General features: G+C 40.0%; 3 protein-coding genes across 8 annotated transcripts; 1 reads left to right on the top strand and 2 right to left on the bottom strand.

Annotated features, from left to right (window-relative positions):
• Positions 1 to 238: 238 nt before the first annotated feature.
• Positions 239 to 8,399, bottom strand: tmem44 (transmembrane protein 44). Of its 4 annotated transcripts, none has more exons than XM_042415588.1 (11): positions 7,843 to 8,173; positions 7,633 to 7,759; positions 7,465 to 7,555; positions 7,073 to 7,230; positions 6,689 to 6,775; positions 6,388 to 6,558; positions 5,748 to 5,894; positions 5,325 to 5,390; positions 5,057 to 5,197; positions 2,013 to 2,073; positions 239 to 498 (listed from the first exon to the last, which is right to left on the bottom strand). In XM_042415588.1, exons 1-11 carry the CDS (start codon positions 8,025 to 8,027, stop codon positions 491 to 493), a joined length of 1,242 nt encoding a protein of 413 aa, XP_042271522.1. In that variant the 5' UTR covers positions 8,028 to 8,173; the 3' UTR covers positions 239 to 490. The 4 variants fall into 4 exon arrangements, with proteins under 4 accessions (XP_042271522.1, XP_042271524.1, XP_042271521.1 ...); XM_042415590.1 differs by lacking the exon at positions 239 to 498 and adding an exon at positions 8,180 to 8,399 and having other exon boundaries at positions 1,806 to 2,073; positions 7,843 to 7,909; XM_042415587.1 differs by lacking the exon at positions 239 to 498 and adding an exon at positions 1,806 to 1,932.
• Positions 8,400 to 9,587: 1,188 nt separating this feature from the next.
• lsg1 (large 60S subunit nuclear export GTPase 1) lies at positions 9,588 to 15,774 on the bottom strand. 2 transcript variants are annotated; one of them, XM_042416750.1, is made up of 14 exons: positions 15,414 to 15,774; positions 14,746 to 14,872; positions 14,267 to 14,387; positions 14,095 to 14,181; positions 13,921 to 14,007; positions 13,769 to 13,829; positions 13,439 to 13,615; positions 12,848 to 13,210; positions 12,516 to 12,617; positions 12,264 to 12,407; positions 11,686 to 11,809; positions 11,413 to 11,492; positions 10,368 to 10,538; positions 9,588 to 10,225 (listed from the first exon to the last, which is right to left on the bottom strand). In XM_042416750.1, exons 1-14 carry the CDS (start codon positions 15,510 to 15,512, stop codon positions 10,046 to 10,048), a joined length of 1,923 nt encoding a protein of 640 aa, XP_042272684.1. In that variant the 5' UTR covers positions 15,513 to 15,774; the 3' UTR covers positions 9,588 to 10,045. The 2 variants fall into 2 exon arrangements, with proteins under 2 accessions (XP_042272684.1, XP_042272685.1); XM_042416751.1 differs by lacking the exon at positions 15,414 to 15,774 and adding an exon at positions 15,041 to 15,139.
• A 1,457-nt stretch (positions 15,775 to 17,231) lies between these two features.
• fam43a (family with sequence similarity 43 member A) lies at positions 17,232 to 19,290 on the top strand. Of its 2 annotated transcripts, none has more exons than XM_042416983.1 (2): positions 17,232 to 17,321; positions 17,433 to 19,290. In XM_042416983.1, the coding sequence occupies exon 2, from the start codon at positions 17,459 to 17,461 to the stop codon at positions 18,497 to 18,499; it is 1,041 nt and encodes a 346-aa protein (XP_042272917.1). In that variant the 5' UTR covers positions 17,232 to 17,321; positions 17,433 to 17,458; the 3' UTR covers positions 18,500 to 19,290. The 2 variants fall into 2 exon arrangements, with proteins under 2 accessions (XP_042272917.1, XP_042272915.1); XM_042416981.1 differs by having other exon boundaries at positions 17,233 to 17,321; positions 17,430 to 19,290.
• The last annotated feature ends 346 nt before the right edge of the window (positions 19,291 to 19,636 follow it).

The following is a 19,636-nucleotide window of genomic DNA, read 5'->3' as shown; positions in this document are numbered from 1 at the left end:
GATCAGTGACGTACAGGCCAAGAAAAACAGAAAGGCCCATTCCCCACTGCTGCTTCAGATGTCCTAATCCGTGCTCCTCTTCACTTCTGCAAACAGAATTCCACCTTTTTATGGGGGACACACAGTTTGTTTTCTTTTGGCCCAGTCTCACAAGGGACAGGGATGAGGCCCAGTGATGGAGCAATGCTAGCTCAGCATTCATCATGACACCAGAATACGTCAATTGAGAACGAACATGTGATTTTTTTCTTTGGTTTATTGTATCTGATAGGAAATACAGATGAAAAGCAGTGACTTTTCTCAGGTGTACAACAACCAAACAGAAAAATAATGCCATAATAATAACATGAGCTCCAGTTAAATAGCACTATATATGTAATCGCATCTCAGATTTCGAACCTCTTTAACATGATGCACACATGGGATACAGTTCATCTCTACCCATCAGCAACATCAGATAGGAATAAGCAGCAGGAAGCACCGCATATTATCATATCCCTAAGGAATCAAAGATAAAACAATTACATAAATAAAGATATATGAAGCACTGACATTAAAGATTTCAAAATTGAGTGCCCTATTGGTAGGGTCGGTGATATGACACAGTGAAATATCACAATATGGATACTGACAATTGAAATATGGATATTTTCTTATTTTCTTATATGTATCATGAAACCACAGAAATAATCATACTGATGTTCAAAGCAATGAGGTGTATTCCAGTATTATACAATACATGAGACCAAATTTGTGTCAAAAATGTGTTGAACAATGACAGATAATGAATGGCAGTAAAATTCAGTTGTGATCACATAAAATTTTTTCATAAAAGATATAATTGCTGGCGAATACTGTACATTCATAAACATGTAAAATTTTCCTTATATCTGCTTCTAACTACATTATAGTCTGTTACAAACCATTTATTAAATGCTTGTATATTTATTTATTCTTATAAATGCTAAATAGAAGGACATAAAGTTTTATCATAACCAATCAAGTTTTTAATCACTGCTTGTTCAAAAACATCAATTTGGACAGCAGAAGTAGGTGGCTCAATAAAATAAGATTACATCACAATAGGATTTTGCTGACAATTAATAAATGGTGATATTGAATTATCTTCCAACACAACCTATCAGACCATATTTACGGGCTGAGCAAGGTGTTAAGTTACCTTAATTACAACTGCTGGTATCAGCAATAGCTTTGTTACACTTCATTACTTGTTTCCCAGTCATTTGTCTCAGACAGAGATGTGACTTGAGGAAATGTAACAGGGAGGAGTAAAATGTGCTTCATAACTTTGCTCTAATCTGTGTATTGTTCCACTATCAGACCTCAGGAAGTTCCTTTAGTTAAAAATTTGCTGGTCTGTTGCTCCGGCATGATCGTCTAAAGCCCTGGAGTGGGCAGACGGACAGAGGGTTGAGGGATGATTGAGAGGACGGAGGAGCCCCGGCCGTCTAGTCTGGTGCTTATCTGTGCTGCCGGCCCATTTTCCCAGTACAGCCCTGATAACGCAGGTCGACTGGCAAAATACAGGATATGACCCAATAACCTTGCAAGGCAGCAGGGGAGCAATATTGTTTTATTAGGGGAGGTGTTTTGTAAACCAGTAGGTTTCAAGTCAGAGGCAAAGCTACACACTGCATCTACAACACAACATTCAGTATTAACAACCAAAAGCCCTGTAATTTTCACCATAATTTTACCAACACTGGCCAGTTAGGGTGATGTCAAAGTACATCACACACATGCTAAACTGTAAAACAGTGCAGTAAAACATGACAGATAACAGGTCAGTGTTTGCAGTTTTTATTACCATTCAAATTAATGCACCAGATGACATCATTTAATTGAGGTTTCTTTATCATTCGGGTTTGCAGCAGAGCCACTCTCTCTCTCTTCTTTTCTGGTTACAGAGTTCTGTGGGAGTCCAGACATGGCACAGGTGCAGATGTTAAAGGGTTTGGGGTTTCTTGGCCATTCTTGCAGGGGAAACTCACCTCCCTCCTGTTGCTTTGCTTTTGGTTCGCTCCACTGTGCATTTCCCACTTCAAAATCCCACTGGAAAAATAAGGACAGGTCAGGATATCACATGGAGAATCAAAGGACAAACAGAACCACCTTATTCAACTAATGATCTATTCATATTCACTAGAAGAAACCAATGTGGAGGAGCCACATGCTTGTCTCTCACAATGTTGAAAGTCATTTGTTCAAGAAGTTAGTTTACTTGTTCAAATAATTGTTTTTTTAAAAGGGAGTTTCAAAAATCACTTCTGTGAAGAGGATATCATTATCTAGCACTTGTCAATCATACTTAATCACTTTTGGAACAAAATGATATTTCATTTCAATTTCTGTGACTCAAACCCTTTTCTTCTTTAATGCAGGTTTGTTTGTAATGTTTGAGATCCTGGTATTAATGTTTATTTTACTGCTCTGATGACACATGTTGTATTTGATCAGCTAAATGCCTCAAGCTCAGAGTTAAACCCCTGGCCAGCAGGCATCACACAGGAGACCATAAACATCTCCCAAAATAGCAGAGGGTAGCACGCAGCCCCCTATAGACAAGGCAGACATTTTTTTTGCACTACTTCCTAAGCAGACAGGCCCAGCCCAGTTTTGGTCTTTAATCAAAGATTCTTTACAGCAGAACAATTGGGCCACGAAGCAAATCTCAAACAATTCCACCCCTCCGTCCTCTCCCACCCCTTACCTCCACCTCAATGAGGAACTAGCACTCAGCAGAAATGAGCAAGAAACACAGTACAATAGACAATCCAAGCTGCTGGCTGCTCAGTGTAAGCAGGCAGCACACTCAAAATGTTGTGTGGTTTTTCATCATCAGCCATTATGGTGATAACATATGAAGCAGCCAGAATTTAAATTCATGTTTTATGCAAGTACATCTAAAATTGTTCACTAGCACTGTGATCTCTTCTGTCCTCCGCTTACTTTGAATCATTTTACAGTTGGTTAACTTCTGGGTTTAATGTAGAGGGAAAAATGTGACAGTGACAGTTTTCCCTGACTACTAGAGTGCTGCATATTATAGATTAAACATTAGACACTGGGCCAAGTGGTATGTAAATATCTATCCATTATATCACCAAGTAAACAGCTTCTGTTATTTTTAACTAGCGAGTGGAAAGAGTGCAAGAGAAGGAGGGACTAATCTAACAATTTACCTTCTCTTTTCAGCAAAAGACTACAGACTAGAGATTTGCTCAGGACTAATAGTCAAAAAAGATAATTAACATTGAATATTTTGATGATCCTGTGGTGTGAGAGCCTGACAGAACACTACTGACCACTGAGAGTTTGAGTTAGATGTAGCTGAAAAGGAAGAATTGTCCCACAGCCAAATAAAGCTGTGAGCTTTACCACAAACATCAATTACACAAAGTACATATTGAAGAATCACTTGAAGCCTTCTTTCTTTTCTAACGTTAACTTTGGTAAGGGCATTCACGTCCTTTGCTTTTTCCTGTTTGGTAAACAGTATCAAGCTGCAATTGTTTGCACTCACACTGTTTGCCTTTGTTTCTAATTAAATGACATCCTCCATAACTTGGCGTCCTACAGCAACCCAGTAAGGGAGTTTCTCTTGCGGCTGTGAGCATCATAGCCAGAGAAGGAAAAAAGCTTGAATTGTAATTCTCGTTGGAAACTCAAGGAGAAATTATGTCCATGTGTACCATCCTCTGAAAACCAAGACTAGTTTAGCTATGTAGCCAAAATATAATGCTGGGCACAACTGCAGAATAAAGCCACATTACACTTTACTTAGCCTATAATCAGCAGTTAAAATACAAACCCTGCTACTCTTGCTTCTCACAAACATTCCCTCCATAAACTTTTACCCACAGAATCACATGCACAGACACACACACACACACACACACAGTGCTCTCTGTAGATTTCGACTCATCAATCCTAAAAGAACTTGCTGACTGTTGTCTTCTCACAAGAACCTCTGACGACTGTCTGACTTTACTTCCCCCAGAGTCACATGTGGAAGGCACAAAGCTTGGTTTGCAACAGCACACTGCGCCCACTGTTACTTCTTCTTACAAGTTCTTCTGAGTCGCAGAGTGTCGGATTTTCATTTGCAGAATTATAACATTAACATTACACTATATAGATTTGGAGATACTCTTGGTGGATTTGGATTAAACACAGGAAGAGGAAGATTTCTGTTTCAACTCTTAAAGTAGGGGTGGTGATACAGACATGAAACTTCAGTGGCACTGAAACAAAAGTTTGGAGGCATACTTCTGTCAGTACCATACACAACCACAATTTCAAGCAGCCGTTTCCAAACTTGTACTCTCATCAAGAAGGGACGGAATCCAACTCTGTCAGACTGCAAGGCATCCAATTTTACTGCAGTTTATTACACTCAGAAAAACAAAGCCACATGGTAAAAACATTTACTCAAACATTCATCAGACAGCATAATTGAGGCTCTCAACTCTCACCTCTTGATGAACTTCAGTACTGTGTTGTGAAGGGGAAAACCCATTACATAAGCCAATATAAGAGGCATTAAACTCAATAAATTTAAAAGTAATCACAGAAGTTCACATGAGGTGACACAACACAAGTTAACCGCAGTGAAAAATCCCAGTTACATTCATTCATACTTTTACAGTTGTCATGCGCCACCCATTATGTCAACATGCTATCACCACCTAGTGGCTATCTGTCTAACGAACAACACATTTTTAGATAACTAGATGAAAGGACACTGTCCAAACAAGTTTTCACCCTTTTACATTTCAGAACAGAAACTAAAAACTGAGGTCAATACTGCTGTTCTGATATTTCAGCTTTATTTAATTTAGGAGGGGTTGAATGGGTTGGTGATAACAGCAAATGACTCAACATTTTCTTTGCAGTTGTTCAGAAACTCCCCCGATTGGTTAGCTTACTCATCTCCATTTTGTAGGAAAATGTCATACTGCTCCTTGTGATCACCGACAGAGGTAAAAGACTTCTTTACATTTTATTAACACAATACTTAATTAGTCCCACTCACCTCTAGATCAGAACTGACTAGCGAAGAGTCATAAGATGTATCTGAAGAGCAGAAACTGTCGACTCTGATCGCTCGCACTGTCCTGTTCAGAGGCTGGTCATTCACCTCCTCTGTGGACACTGTCACCTCCTTCGGGCTGATCTGTCAACAAGAACATGATGGTCTCTACTTTAGATATTAAACTGCAAGAGAAACCGTTGACTCAGGAAGAAAAAATATCCAGTTTTCATTGTCATTATTCAAAGAAGTCTGAAACAACTTTGCTTACTTTTCTTGCAGGGTGAGTACTGACATCCATATAACGGCCCATCTCAGTCATCGGGATGTTTTTTGTCTTTGAAGAAAAAGGCTGAATAGTAAAATGTTCAAACTCAAACCACAATGATGAGATTGAAAATAGAAAGAGACCATGGCTTTCATTTTATGAACATGACTCAAATTTTGCAGACCAATGCCTGCCTATTGCCTACTTTTTTAATCCCTATGTTGTCAATGTTAAACATAAAGCAATCAGCTAGTTAATTAGTCCTTTCTTTATTCAGGAAGTCTCACTGAGATCAAGGTCTCTTAATTAACACCATGAAATTAAAGTGGTAATCTGTTGTTTGTGCAATAGATGTTACAATCAAGGTACAATTTCTAGGGTTTAAGAAAACAAATAGGACCTAAAACATTAAGTATGAAGAATTACCTTTGTTTGTTCTGGTGAATGAACTTGCTGTTTTCTCTTCACGACAGCTTTCTCCTCAGTGGAGCCACCTAAGAGGCTCTCTGTGTCTGGAGAAAACCTCATAGGTTGCTCCCTGGTTCCCCTCTTGCACCAATAGATGACTAGAATCTGACAATTCCAGGTCAAAGGTCAGCACGTTACAGCTGGTTTAAAAGGTGGATGAATCACATACATTCAGGCAATTCAAGAGATCATTTTAATCTAATTGCGCTGCACTCTAGCCTTGATTTTAGTAGAAATTTGCTCTGTGCTCGATGTGTTTTTCTGCACTGCTTTTCCAAAAGGTCGAACTGTGTGGGCTTGTGATGGCCTTTTTTGTATTTTTTGTTGATAGTCTTTGGATTTCTGAAAGAGGTACTCTTTCCTTCTCTATTCAGCCACAGTGGCTATTGCTGCTGCTGCTCCTTCTTCTATGAAAGAAGGATTTTTTTCTCAGGAAGAAAAACCAACTTTGTGTCTAGAACATATAAAAGCTTTCATAAGATGAATCAATATAGAGTTACAAGTGCTCCAAGGGGCCACCTCCAGTTCTGTGGCAGGAGTGCTACTATGGATTTGAAAACTAAACCTCTGAATCTGATATGTGTCAATAAAAGGATACAAGAGGGTCCAGGGTGACACAGCATATTGCTGACAGCAGCCACGGCATAACTGTCAGAAGAAACTCAAGCTGAGTGTCGTAGAAGAGTATGGCAGTAGCGTACAGGGCACCAGCCAGTGAGCACAGCACCCCAGAGAACACATGGGCCCTTGTCAGCATCCGTCCTCTGTGCTACAGGGAAAAATAAAAGCAAATGCCATTTCCTTAAAAGTGATTTATCACTGGAAGCAAATTTTGTAAAAGCAATAAGAACACGATTTTAAGTGACATCAAGTCAACCGTACTGTATCCCATCACTTACAGCTCTGTGGAGTGCAGGAAACCTGGAGGTACAGGTGATGACAAAGGACAGCAGGCCAAGGATGTAACCCAGGATTTCAGTGTTGTCCTGTTAAAAGAACATATTTCAGGTGTTATAATGTTAGATACAACAAGCCGTTAGGATATTTAGCCTAAACATGCTGGATTTAAGCACATGAATATTCATCCACATTTGCAGAAACTGATGTGAAATATTTTAACAACTGAGTATTTAAAAGCAAGGCCGAAGTCCATGGACACACAGTTAAATGAACCATATGTACTATTTAATAACTGTAAGTACAAGCATTTATGCAAAGTGCAACCAAAGTGCTCTAACGTAAATCCATTTTACCGGCCACAGTGGTGATGTGTGCTTGCTTACTTGCAGGGAGAAGTGCAGCAATCTTCTCCCTCTGAGGGGATTGTCTGCCGGGTTGTGGTTGACTCTGGATTTCAGGAAGCCTCCTGCTAGCACCATCAGCACACACACTGCAAGGAGGTGCTGTCTCCTCCGCCTCCTTATGACCCTCAGCCTCCTCTCTGAGGGAGAGCACCTCATGGTTATAGTTAGAAACATTTAGTTGTGACACATCCCCAGTTCATTTGCTTGGTTATCTGTAGAGCTTGTCTCTTTACTGTTTTGCCTAAACGGTTTGGCTGCTACAATAAAACCTAAAATGCATAAGCTACATTTTGTATTTTACAATATCTATGATTGTCTGGGAGATTATAATTTTTGCATTATTCTTTTTCATGGCATTGCTCTAAACTTACCTGTCTTTGAGTTCCAACAGAGAAACACCGGGAAGCAGCAAGAAATACAATTAACAGCATCCACAGCAGCAGCAAAAGCCCCCATTAAAATCTACAGAGGAGGGAGCAGAAATAAGTTATTATATTGAATGCAAAAGATGAAACACACCATGATCTAAACTAGATTACCAGAATATGCAGTTGTTTGGACATAACTGCCCCGGTGGTAGCACACAGGTTACCCAAGAAGCAGTAGAGGGAAGTCATGATCTCTCCCGGATGTTCTCTCCGACATTTGCACCTCTGACACACGAGCCTTGAAACAGTTATCACAGGATTAATGCCAGAAAGTCTTCAGTAAATTACTGGAGCAAATGCTGTATGAAAAAAACTACTTACAGAAGACTTGACAGCAGTAAAAGCAGAGCAGATAAAGAGAAGAGACCGATGGGAACGCACAGTTTGCCTGCGTCGTGGGAGAAACAGGTGGTGACTGAATCGACGCAAAAATCAAACAAACTGGAGAAAGAGGGGTTGGGACTTTCTCCTGTCTGGCCCTCCAACGCCAATGTACGTACCCCCATATTAATTGCAAAAAAGTTCACATTCCGAGTTGCGACAAAGCAAAACAAGCCATACCGCGCCTATCAAGCCATGCAGCCGACGTGCAAACTTGCGCGTCAAAGGTACTTGAATTCAATGGAAGAGGTGGCTGCACATTTAGGGAGGGGCTCACCTGTGATAAATGTTGGACTACAGGAATATGTTGTGGGAAATTATCCAGCCCATGTTTGACACTATTACACCCTATCTTAAAAAGATGAATATAAATTAAAGTTCTCTTGTACTCTGTAGTTGGTGATCCACCTGTGTACAAGTGGCTTTGATAATCATTTGCACGCATCCAGTGTTCTGAAACACCTGCGAGGAGCTGTGTCCCTTTTAAGAGCTGAATCCTCTGCAGGATGAGGCCTATGAAGGTGGTCCTGACGGAGGGAAATTTTCCTCTGACTTCAGCCTTGCAGTATTGGGCAACCAGGTTTATACCTCTGAATGAATAAAATAACATGCTCAACTCCAATATCGTTTTCTGAGTGTTCAATTCTCAATAACAGAGGTCGAAACAAAAGTCAGCAATAGGACAGCACTCATAAAATCTATAAGATATAAGATATCTAGGCACTCTATCTTATCTAGACTGTTGCACATCTAATTGCTTTAGTTTTGGTGAATTCTTAAGTAAATATACCAGTTTTAGTTATTTTTTGCTTCATTTAGTGGAAACATTAAAAATACATTTATCTATCTATTAAAGGATGGAATCTCTGCATGTCAGTATGTCTGTGTGTCCTTCGCGTATCTCTTGAACCATTCATCCCATCGACTCCACACTTGGCGGGTGCATTGCAGGGGAACGAAGGGAGTGCAGAGTCGAATTTGGTGCAATTTAGACACGAGATGCGTTTAATATTAATAGCAAATCAGCAGTAAGTGGCTACACAGGAGGCGTTCAGATACATGGTTGAGCGTAGGTCACCCGCAAACATACCTACTCAAATATGAACTGAAGGCACAGAAAATAAGAACGATCTAAGAGCCCAAAATGGTCGATCCACTTTATTATAGCATGCACATTTTATTTTTAAATCAATCCCTTATTTTAGGCTACCTGGAATGAGAAAATATTTTTATGTACTATTAGAGCACTTATTGCTTATAACATCTGTGCATAACAGAATGTTAGTTTCTTTCATGTTGAAAGTATATATACTCACTCACACCTCACATCAACTGTATTAACTTTTCTATGCATTGAAGCAGCAGCTGGAGACCAAGCAATCAGCCTGTTCCAAACAGGCACTGCTCTGGTTTCAATAATTTCAACACTATGAGCAAGTCTTTCACATCTTTCATTTCATTTAAAGGATGAGCGGGACTGTTTCAATGTTCATTTGGGCATCTGACCTGTTTTAAGACAGACTTCAAAAATTGCAAACGTATACGTTAATATCAAAAACATTGATTACTGTGTGTTTCATGCTCATAGTAATCATAGCTTTTAAGGAAACAATATTTCCAACATTTCACCCTGAAGATTACTCAGTAATATCCTAGTGGAAATGTAATAAACAAGTGACACATGGTAAGTTTTCAGTTTTATTTGATAACCAATCTTAGTTACATAAATCATATCTGAGTGAAGGCTGTTTCCAACAAACAGTATTCTACCTGTTTAATGAAAACTTCAGCAAACTGTATTGAAAATCTCCTTTTCAATGTCTTATAAAATTCAAACCCTCTGGATGTCGATTTCATTACCGAACAGTCCTGTGAGATCTGAGGTACAACTGGTGATCCAGTTGATGGAATGCATTGCACCAATATGATTTTCGAACCAGAGCAGTCCATTACAGATTATGCACTTCACTGGTTAATATCAAAATATGACCTTTCTGGACTCACAGGATTAAGGGGCCTACGTCTACGTACAGGTACTGCTCAGCCTTTATTCCTTTGGAATCACATGTGAACTGTACTTCAGGGTTTTTCCACTCCAGTTGAAATGATCTGTAATTGAAAGTGCTTAGATTTCAGATTATCATCAGGCGTCCAGATGCTTGTTAAGCCGGCGTACTTTCTCCTTCTTGTTCCTGTTGCCATGTTTTTTCCAGGGTTTGCCCGCCACCATCTCTGATCCAGCTTTTTCTAGGCTGACTGGTCCACTGCCTGGTTTGTAGCCCATGACAGACTGCACCCCCTTAGAGAGTGCTCTCACATTCTCCTAAAGACAGAGATCCCATCAAAACTCAAGCATTCAATATCACAATAAAAAGCCTCTCGAAAATAGGAAAACAAGATTTAATGTGATGACATACTATTCAAGCATTTTCCTTGCTAGTAACAAGACAGTGGGTTTGTTGTACCTGATGGAAGAAGTTCTTGTCAACCACATTTTCGATTCTCTTGATTTTCTGTTTGTTTGTTGACGAGGAGACGTCACAGTTGTCCGAGTCTGTTTTCTGGAACTTGCTGTGCTGTGGCTGGAAGTCTTTAACATTTATATGTGGAGGAGGATGGCAGAACAGAAGCTTGCCCTGTAAGGAGTCAACATTATTAGGCAGTTAGGGATAGGATGTTCTATTCAGGATGCAAATGTTTGGGGTTACAACTGATTTTATAGGAACAACTGCCCAAATCAAAAACGTTTCTAATAAGCCCTGTTTCAACCAAAAGTCCCGGGTATTTTGGAACCAGAGGAACTAATCTCAGGAACTAAACTTGGAACTAAAAGTCACTGCTGTGCAATCCTGTTTTCATTTCAACCACATATGAGGAACCAGGTAGATCATGAATATTAAACCCATGAGGTAATAAAAAAAGACGACGGTGCTTGAAATGCAGTATTAAGAGAAAAAAACAACACAGATTTGTCCAGTTCTTTGTATTTACTGCTGCATGAGTTGGATATAATGAATGAATGAGAAGGAGGTATTAAGAGGAAACTGAGAGCATCTGTCTCAACAGTATCTTTTGAGTGTTTGGTGGTTATTTACTTCTTCTTTAGAACATAACCACCATGAAATAATCAGAAAATAACACGTTATTTCTCTAATTCGCTGCTTTGTTCTCACTACCGTCACTCCCTCTCTTCATTCACTCTCTAAGGTCCTGTACTTTTGGATAGTACACAAATTTAAATGTACAGCAGACTAGTGTGGTACATCCAGCTGCAATGCCATGCCATCTTGCAGGTGAACTTAATGCAACACCAGTAGATTATTGTAATTTGCATTCGGTTATCCTGCTTGGGGTCACAGATCAGTATTTGTAAACTGACTTTTAGTGGCTTGCTTAAACATTTTGGTACTCAGTGCAAAGTCCCTCAAATTCATTCCAACATTACCTACCTACTGTACAAAAGTAAACAAGAACAACTTTTTTCAAATCTGACCCATGTGTGCAACTTACATTGACATAGTCCTTAAGGATGTATCGGGCAGATCGGGGCTGATCAGGCTGGCCGTGTGACGTCATAAAGCCTCTCATATCTGAAAAACAGGAAAACACAAGATGATAAACTCTATACAGCTTGTATCTAAAAGCACGGAGCTTTACAAACACAGAGAAACAAGAGATGGTCCAAATACCAAATAAAAGCCAATGAAAGTTGCACACTTGCAAGTAAATCTTTTTATTTTATTTATTTTTTGTAGAAAAACTATCAATGTCTGATAGTCTCACATCCGTAAGCCATCAGCAGCTCCTCAGAGGTGGGGGGCCTGTCGGGGTCTTCGTCCTCTCGTGGTCGGATGATGTTGATGCCGTAGGTGCCTTCTAATACGTCCCGAGGGATTGTTTGACATACTTGAAAAATCTGTTAAGGGCTTAACTGCGATCACCATCCAAAACTTAAACCTGGTAACTGTGAGCTTTATGGTGTAAAAATTTTAAATTCTGGGTAAAAACATCAACATATCCATTTCAAATTAATTTTGGATGTTTGGTATAATTACTGTAAAATAAAATAGACCTCTGTCAGGATTGATAAGGTAAGGTGTTCATTAAAACACCCCATATTCCAGACAAAGACTTATATCTTGTGTTTTTAAACTTAGGACCACATTTCCTATAAACACACTTAATCCACTTTCTCAAAATGTATTCAATAATGACTTATTAATGTCACAAAGCACCTTTAAAGGTGATTAGCAGTTTTTCCTTAAAAAAAAGGAAGCTATTACAAAGTTACAATTTAATTAATAATGTAAAGAACCTGCAAAATGCAAGCAAAACATTTTTAATTGACATATAAAGGATATCAGAGAGGCTGCTGGTACGTGGTCTCTCATCTGGTCAATGGGCAGGATCCCAGAGCAGATCATCTCAGCTTTGGTAGAAACAAAGGAAGGCATGACCAGCCCGGGGCAGTCGCAAAGGCACAGGCCTGGCTCCACATACAGAGTCTGAGATACATGAAAAGAAAAGGCAAAAATCAATCACACATTTGTCTTTCTGCTGATGGAAAGCATGACTTGAATTCACGTGGAGAGTTTAGGAGAGCCGTCCTGTACCTGAAAGTGCTTAGTGTGTCCAGGAGTGGCTGAAACAGACACTTTCTTGTTCCGTAGAATAGTGTTGATGGTGGAACTCTTCCCCACGTTAGGATACCCGACCTGTTGTGTCCACACATGATGAAAAAGGATAGTTTAGTTTATGTCGAGGCTTTTTTTCTGTCAGAACAATGTGAGAACAGAGTATATTTTACATTTAAGACGCTACGTTCCGCACCATTCAGAAAGCTTTTCGTCACAGCTATGGTGAGAACAGCAGCATTCCTGGATAAAGCATTCGTATATATGACTACTGTACACACACAGCAAGTAAGCAATACATTTTTACCCACCAGCCCCACTGTCAGTTGGTCTTCTTTACACCTGGGTCCACTGTGAACCGCCTTAAACATCGCCAGCAACTCATCCTTGTGCAGCAGCCGACTGGAGTTGTGGAAGGAGGATTCATTAGATGAACCAACAGTCCCTTTCTCTTCTCCCCCCTCATCTTCTGAGCAGGTAAACCACTCCTCCTCATCTACGGTTATCTCTTCCTGCTCCTCTTCCTCTGTACCACTATCCTCTCCCTCTTCTTCTTCTTCTTCTTCCTCCTTCTCCTCTCCATCTGCCCCCTTTTGGCTCAAGTCCTCATTGTCTGGCTGCTCCATCTCTTCTGGGTCACTCTCTCCACACTCTGGATCCTCCACTTCCATGCCCTATGGGAAGAGAAGTTTACCGCTTTAAATACTGTGTTTAAAGGCAACAGTAAGTCTGAGGATGTTGAAGAGCGTGACTATTCATAAGCATCCCGAAACCCCTTTGAAATTACAATGTGAGTCCACACAGTTATCTGCTCCTCGGAATGCAAATGCATTATTATTATATTATTATCATAATTATGACGTTTTTATATACAGCTCATCATTAAAGCTCCACCGTCTCACCTTTTCCTCTGCATCCAGTCTATTGCTTTCAGCCAGCGCAGACCAGAAAACTGCCCTTAGCCCCTCTTTCTCAAAGTGTTTGGCCCAGGCTCGCCTCTGCTCCCTGGTCAGCAGGTCGGCCTTGTTCACCAGCAGGATGTTGACCTTATTCTCCGACACCTCCTTTACATACAACTCCTTGCAGCACACAACGGGGAAAAAAGAACTTTAATAAACAGAACAGAAGTGAAGCTCACCTTGACTTCAGTATTTCTGCTAGTTATAAGCGGTAACACACGCTGCATTCCCCACTGAACCAACTCTGCAACCATTAAAAATAAATGTTCTTACCAGGTCAGGACATCTGAACAGCAAAGGATTTCTGGCATCGACAATTTGAACAACGACGTCGCTACAAGAAAACAAACAGTTTTACTTTAAGCATCACATAAGAAGAAGACATTCCTCATTAAACACATGTATGAACAGGCAGCAGTATCTACCTCCTCTCAATGACTCTCCACAGCTGTCTCCAGAACTCAAGATTCCTCTCAAATGGTGTGAGAATTAACTTCTGTTCTTCTTCAAGCCTTTAAAAGTAACACTTAATAGATTACTGACACAGATAATCCAAAATGGGTGTACAATAAACTATATGGACACAGAATATTACACACTGTGCAAGCTCTCGTCTCCACTCCAGGAAGTTGTCTTTTTCTGCCTGCTGAAGAGCCTCTGGACTGGTGCTTTCATCCCAGTGGGGGCTGAAAACAAGCAGAGACATAACAACATCTAAAAATGCAAAATATACTTATATGTCAGTAAATTAACTAAATCTGTTCAATTTACCGTCGAGGAATTTTGAGGAAATGCTTGTTGTCTTCATGCAGCCTTTTTAGCCTGTTTTTCTCCTCAGCTGTTAATATGCCTGCTCTAGCTTCTGCTGGCACAAACCTGATGTTGAGTTTCTCTGAGAAAAAAAAAAGAAACAGAGAGCAGTAATTACAGATGAAAAAGATGCAGTAACACAACAACAACAACAACAACAAAAAGGTATTCAAAGACTCTCAAAAGCCGATGCCCAAATTCAAACATATTTATAACTTACTTACCAACTTAATTCTTTACTTATAAGAATTGATTATATTCCTTTAAGCAGGAATGGAACAACACACTGTGACCCAGACAGATAATTACATTACAGGCATGAGTTTCATTCCTAGGAAGCAGAGTAGATAGACCCGTGCATACAACACACTGCCTGCAACTCCTGAGTTAAGTAAGCACAACCCAAGTATTAAACAAGAATTAAATTAAGTATCACCTACCAGCTACAAACTCTGTTCCTGCCAATTCAGCAGTGGCCAGAAAGTCGTCCATGGAACTCTGTTCTGTCACTGACTGCAGGTTCAGCCGTCCCCAGTCATAGCCATCACTCAGCTCGCTGGTGTGGAGCTGTAAGTGTAAAACAAAAGTCAAATTAGGTCTAAACTAATCACATACCACATTAGTGTGCAGTGACTACTACAAAGTGTGCATCTCCAGAAGACAAAGTGTCAATCATGAGTACACACTGTAATTGTAGTGTGTTCCACCCACATAGCTTTTAAGTGATTGTATTACCATAAGTGCCTTGCATCAAAACACACGTGGATAATAGGACCGTAGGAAGTCCAATGATCCGATTCTAAAAAGCCAACAATATGAAAAAAAACAAACTCCTGGAGCATGTGTCTCCATGGCGAATTTACCCAAGGTATTACTTAATGTACTTTCTTACGTTACGTAAGCAAAAAAACAAAAAATAACATGTTTCTAATGAAGTTTGGCGACAGTAACTGACATGTAAAACACTGAACTTTGCCGGATCCTACAAGTAATGAAGGAGTCGTTTCGTATCTCAAACATTGCCACAACAAATTAGACTTTATAAAATGTCATCATTTAGCGAGATATAATCACTTCTACGACATTATTAGTTGTTGCCATGTCATACCCAGGAGTCGCCCCTCTTGTTGCCTCGGCCAGCCTGGAGTCTCTCCTTTATCAGAGCTCTGCCCAGTCCGCCCCCTCCGCCTGCCTTCTTCTTACCCATACTAACTTCTGTTGTTGTCGCTTCACACAAAACACCGTAGAAATATCAAACTGAAAACTGCAAATGCGAGAAATGTCAGCAACAACTGTGACCCATGTGCACTAAGTATCCATGGCACTACGTTACGTTGTTGTCGTAAGAAGCGGAAGTGGAACAAACCAAGTCAGTGACGTATTCCGACAGTTACGCCTCAGCGACTCTGAACACATTTCATTTAAATAGTTATTTCGTATATTAAATATAAAAATACTTCATCCTTGAAAGTCTTGGGGTGATAACTCGTTTGTTATAAACAAATTCAGTAACGCAGCTATGGAACAGTCCACTTATTTGTCCAGCTGTCAAATGTGCCCTGAAGAAAATGGGACTATACCAACATTAGTTCCGCAGGGGTAACGCATTTTACAGTCATTAATAAAATAGGCCACGTATAAATACACTTCTCATTAATTTATTGCTAATAGATTATACATAATAAATTAAAGCTTCATATTGCGCAAAGTAACAAGTAACTCTTTCTCCACGATCACAAAACGCACTTCTGATGTGAACCAAAAGATGGCAGCATAAAGCAACATGAGGGTTACCCTGCTATCCTCACCCCACATTCATGAATATGATGAATTGACATAGTCTGACTACTATATTCTGTAGTCCGTACTCCCTATTTCTCGAAAGACAAACGCATTTAATTCAGACCACACGTTGTCCCGCGAACATTCTATAAGTAGGCTAATAATAATGATGATGATGATAATGATGATGATGATGATGATGATGATGATGATGATAACAATAACAATAACAATAACAATAACAATAACAATAACAATAACAATAACTATAACATCATCGTCATCATCATCAACAACAACAACAACAAAAATGCATTTATTTTGTACTGGACTTCTCATTCACCGCGAATCTCAAAGTGCTATAACATTAAAACATATAACATAACATGGCAAGAAAATAGCAAAAGTTAAGATGAAAAAATCTTCCTGGAAGTCTGTGCGGCCTTAAGATGTGACTGCTGATGTTGATTTAATTCCATGACAGCACGCCACGCTTCTAATTTCGAAAAAATTCTTTAGTAACACATTAAAGGGAAGATTACTTTTGTCAAATGTAACTTAAAAAACTGTGAGAAACAAAGTGAACACATTTAACAAAGACAACATGATTTTGGTTTGTGGTAGGAATGTGGCAGCCTATTGATGCTTAAGAAAAATCATGGATATTTTAATATAGAAATGTTGTCTACTTGGGCTCAGCAGTGACTTTATAATGAAAATAAAAACTTAATATCTTCATGTCATTGATAAGATATGATAACCTGGCTGTAATATCCTCACAGAAAGTAACTGCTTGTGTAGTAAGATTTTAAAATTATTTCTGTATGTAAAATATAAAATGTAATAACATTCCAGTCATCTTTTGTAAGAAACTGTATGATGTTATTAAATGTTACTGTGTAATTGTTGCATTAAACTAATAATTCAGTGTTTGTGTCTGTACTTTAATTTATTTCCAAATAATTAATCTTACATATGTTCAAAATGATGCTGCAGTCATTTGAAAACAAGCAAGCAAACGTGAGAGTTTTGTATTAATGAACGCAGTCAACCCAAATGTATACGACTATTTTCATTTGGTTCAGTCCCCCCTACAGTCACACTGAAATGGTTTTTCCCAGTATATAAACCTCGAGGTTCGTTCCCCCCACAGTAGACTGTAATCTGTACTACAAAGATTCAGGCTGTGGGACACCACAATGGACAAGAGCACTCCAGAGGATGCACAGATGAAGTACGGTGTCTTTGCGTTCAGTTCTCATAGAGTAGCTCATAAATGACCTGACAGTAAACACTTGTAGAATTTAGTAGTAATAAAAAGTTTTTTTTCTTTCTCTCTCAGTAGACTTTGTTCCTGTTGACAGCGATAAAATGCTGCCTTGGAAGAAGAATAAGTTTGACCTGATAGAGGAAGATAAGCAGTCCAAGCAGAAGGGCTATGCGGTGAGTCTCAACTATTCTGCGCTCACCTCCTTCGCGAAGTCCTGCCCCGAGAGCGCACTCAACAGGGTGGGCAGCATGTTCAAGTCAAAGAGGAAAAAGGTGAAGATCACCAGCGAGGACCCTACATACACGGTGCTTTACCTGGGGAATGCCACCACCATCCAGTCCAAAGGTGACGGCTGCACGGACGTGGCGGTGAGCAAGATCTGGGGAAAGAGCGAAATGGGCAAGAACGGCACCAAGATGAGGCTGACGGTCAGCTCGCAGGGGATCCGGATGGTGCATGTGGACGATAAGGCCAGGCGGCCGGGACACTTGTACTTGCTGCACCGGATAACTTACTGCGTCGCGGACCCGAGGCTACCCAAGATTTTCGCTTGGATTTACAGGCACGAGATGAAGCACAAGGCCGTGATGCTGCGCTGCCACGCAGTGCTGGTGTCCAAGCCGGAGAAGGCAAAGGCCATGGCACTGCTGCTGTACCAGACCTCAGCAACAGCCCTGGCTGAGTTCAAAAGACTAAAACGGAGGGACGATGCCAGACACCAACAGCAACAGCTAATAGGGGAACAAACCATCCCGTTGGTTCCCCTCAGGAAGCTCCTGAACGGACAGTGTTACTACAAACCCCCGGTGGAGCGCAGCCGGAGCGCGCCCAAGCTGGGCTCCATCACGGAGGACTTGGTCGGGGAGGAGGAGGAGGAGAAAGCGATGCACTTCGAATGTGAGGACATTCTGGACACGGACGATGATTGTGTTAATAATGGTAAACAGGAGTTGACTCAGATTATTAATGACTTGGGGGAGATGAGCATAGGAAACGATGTGCAGACACTGAAAGCTGACCTCAGAGTCACCAGACTTCTCTCTGGAGAGAGCACGGGGAGTGAATCCTCCATAGAGAGCAACCAGGAGCCCCCTCTGCTCACTAATGGGTTTGAAGAGGTGAAGGTGCAGGAAATTGCCTGAATAATTAGGCATTTCTGTGCTCCTCTGACTCATTGTTTTGTTGAGCTATGATGTCTCCAGAAAAAAACATTTCCTCTTTCGTCAACCTTGTGCTGGAGTGTTTTTCTGATTTGTGCCTCCATGACTAATTTGAAGGATCCAGAAAAGATCCTCAAAGATTCTGGGACAATAACCAGCACAAGTTAGCTACAGAATTATATTTTAGGATTGTATACACCCATAAAAAAATTGGAAAACAAGTGCATGCCCATTTGAGAGATGGCTGGTTGAACCGACAAAACCCCAGTGCGCCTTAGGACGCACAGCACTAATTCCATCTCTTTTATTTAAGAGGATTTGTTGTAGCCTCAAGCTTGTTTACCTACCTTTTTTTCTCTCGTGAAAATGGCATTTTTCTGTTGAAAAATGTCCATCATGATAAAAAAAAAACACTCTGTTTTTAAAGCACGTCTCGTTTTTTTTCATAAGTGGTTCAATGGGCCTAATCAGGCACCCTTTAATGTTCATGTCAGGGCGCTTTTGTGACAGCCTGTTCAATTATTTTATTTTTTGCACTGTTGTGGAATTCATTCAAGTATTATGTTGATTACCATGTACATAATGTCTGTTGGTATGTTGTCTGAAACATAAATGTCATATCTTTGCTGTGCAAAAGAAACAACACCTTTATGTATTAAGATGTAAAGTAAGATGTTTTAAGTATAAATATGTTATTTTTTAAAGAATAAAAAATGTGGTTTGTTATGTGAACCTCACAGGAACCTCATTATCAATAAAAAAAAAGGAAGTCATATGAATGTGTCATAGTTCATTATGTATGTGTATATTTGTGTTGGAAAACAAGTAGGCCATGTCTTCCTTCAGTATGAGCAGGGACTTACCTTTCTCAAATTGAGGTCATTTACACTACTGAGAAAAAAGTCACAGACAGAGACTACATTTTACAACTGTAGGCTATAAGCATTATCAGTGTTATCACTGTAGTATCTATGCTGCTTTTAAATATGCATTTCATTCAGTAGTCTTGGACGGATGCTTATGTCCTTTCACCAAATTGCTTCTAGGGAACAGGCTGTAGTTGAACTTATTTAGTTAGGGTACTGAAGGCTCATTCATTCTTGCTGGCCTCAGGGGAAG

Source organism: Thunnus maccoyii, chromosome 7 (genome assembly GCF_910596095.1).
Source record: "Thunnus maccoyii chromosome 7, fThuMac1.1, whole genome shotgun sequence".
In the NCBI taxonomy this organism is placed as follows: domain Eukaryota; kingdom Metazoa; phylum Chordata; class Actinopteri; order Scombriformes; family Scombridae; genus Thunnus; species Thunnus maccoyii.
Note: the sequence above shows the minus strand (reverse complement) of the source record. Positions and strands in the feature narration are given on the sequence as shown.

Coding starts and splice junctions, on each gene's coding strand:
- tmem44 (XM_042415586.1), bottom strand. CDS start 8,027: ATGGGGGTACGTACATTGGCGTTGGAGGGCCAGACAGGAGAAAGTCCC. Junction 7,556..7,632: donor CCAAACAACTGCATATTCTG/GTAATCTAGTTT, acceptor CCTCCTCTGTAG/ATTTTAATGGGGGCTTTTGC. Junction 6,776..7,072: donor TGCTGCACTTCTCCCTGCAA/GTAAGCAAGCAC, acceptor TTCTTTTAACAG/GACAACACTGAAATCCTGGG.
- fam43a (XM_042416983.1), top strand. CDS start 17,459: ATGCTGCCTTGGAAGAAGAATAAGTTTGACCTGATAGAGGAAGATAAG.
- lsg1 (XM_042416750.1), bottom strand. CDS start 15,512: ATGGGTAAGAAGAAGGCAGGCGGAGGGGGCGGACTGGGCAGAGCTCTG. Junction 13,616..13,768: donor TGTTCAGATGTCCTGACCTG/GTAAGAACATTT, acceptor GTGTGCTGCAAG/GAGTTGTATGTAAAGGAGGT. Junction 11,493..11,685: donor GCTGCTGATGGCTTACGGAT/GTGAGACTATCA, acceptor CCTGTTTTTCAG/ATATGAGAGGCTTTATGACG.